Below are 1,451 nucleotides of genomic sequence, written 5' to 3'. Positions count from 1 at the left end.
TGTTGCTGTCGTTTATGATATTGCTGCTGCTGTTGTTGCTGCTGCTGCTGCTGCTGCTGCTATGGTCGCTGCATGCGCTGCTGCGCTTTCGCACCAACCCCTGAATGTTTGCTGTCTTCTATTGCTGCTGCTGCTGCTGCTGCTGTTGCTGCTGCTGCTGCTGCTGCAGGGAAGGCTGAGGATGTGCTGCCGAAGCTGCTACAGGAGTTTAAGGGGGAGACACACATCTCTGCTATTGTTGACCCTCCTAGGATGGGGCTTCGTACGCTGCTGCTGCTGCTGCTGCTGCTGCTGTTGCTGCTGCTGCTGCTGCTGTTGCTGTTGTTGCTGCTGCTTTTGTTGCTGCTGCAGTGGGATGGTAGGGTAGATGCTGAAGGAAACGAGGGAAAGCTCCATCCGTCATTCCTGCTGCTGCTGCTGCAGCAGCTGCTGCTGCTACGGCTCTTACTGCTGCTGTTGCTACTGCTGCTACTGCTGCTGCTGCTGCTGCCACTCCTGCTGCTGCTGCTGCTGCTGCTGCTGGGTTGTGCTGCAGATTCAAAGGTGTTGAAGGCTATAAAGCAATGCAAGCAGCTGAGTGAGTGCTGCTGCTCCTGCAGCAGATTAACTCAGGCATGAGCGTTTGCTGCTGCTGTTGCTGCAGCAGCAGCAGCATCTGCTGTTGCTGCTGCTGCTGCGGCAGCAGTATCTGCTGCTGTTGTTGCTGCTGCAGTTGCTTTAGCAGCAGCATTTGCTGCTGTCGCTATAGAAGCAATGGGACGCTCATATGGCAATTGCTGTTGCTGCTGTTGCTGCTGTTGCTGCTGCTGCTGCTGCTGCTGCTGCTGTTGCTGCTGCTGCTGCTGCTGTCTTTTGTGTTTTTCTTAGAGCGGCTGATTTACATATCCTGCAACTGCAAAACGTTGGTAGAGAATGTCTTAGAGTGAGACGCATGCATGCATGCATGCATGCATGCATGCNGCATGCATGCATGCATGCATGCATGCATGCTTCGTCGCTTGCTGCTGCTGCTGCTGCTGCTGCTGCTGCTGCTGCTGCTGCTGCTGCTGCTGCTTTTGATGTTTTCTGTCTCCTTTCTCTGTCTCTCTGTATACTGTCTCCTTTTTCTATATATATCTCTCTGTATGTAGTCTCCTTTTTCTGTCTGTATCTATCTAAGTGTCTCCTTTCTCTGTCTCTCTATATAAGTGTCTCCTTTTTCTCTACATTCATATACAAGTGTCTCCTTTCTCTGTCTCCTTTTTTTCTGTCTCCTTTTTTTCTCTGTCTCCTTTTTCTATACAACCATATACAAGTGTCTCCTTTTTCTGTCTCCTTTTTTTTTGTCTCCTTTTCCTATATATCTGCATACAAGTGTCTCCTTTCTCTGTCTCCTTTCTCTGTCTCCTTTTTCTATATACCCATATACAAGTGTCTCCTTTCTCTGTCTGTCTCCTTTTTTTTTTTCTGTC

General features: G+C 49.7%; 1 protein-coding gene across 1 annotated transcript in view; it reads left to right on the top strand.

Moving 5' to 3' along the window:
* EMH_0098230 (uncharacterized protein) overlaps positions 1 to 1,451 on the top strand; it is a gene marked incomplete at both ends in the record, with an annotated part of 9,954 nt that overhangs the window by 8,019 nt on the left and 484 nt on the right. The window contains 3 exons of the mRNA XM_013495226.1: positions 170 to 262; positions 536 to 577; positions 868 to 922. Of these exons, the coding sequence (XP_013350680.1) occupies positions 170 to 262; positions 536 to 577; positions 868 to 922 (190 nt within the window). The remainder of the gene's footprint in view (positions 1 to 169; positions 263 to 535; positions 578 to 867; positions 923 to 1,451) is intronic.

The sequence above is a fragment of the Eimeria mitis genome, genomic scaffold (assembly GCF_000499745.2).
Source record: "Eimeria mitis Houghton genomic scaffold, Emh_scaff148, whole genome shotgun sequence".
Taxonomy (NCBI): domain Eukaryota; phylum Apicomplexa; class Conoidasida; order Eucoccidiorida; family Eimeriidae; genus Eimeria; species Eimeria mitis.
This window is presented reverse-complemented; position numbering and strand designations above follow the sequence as displayed.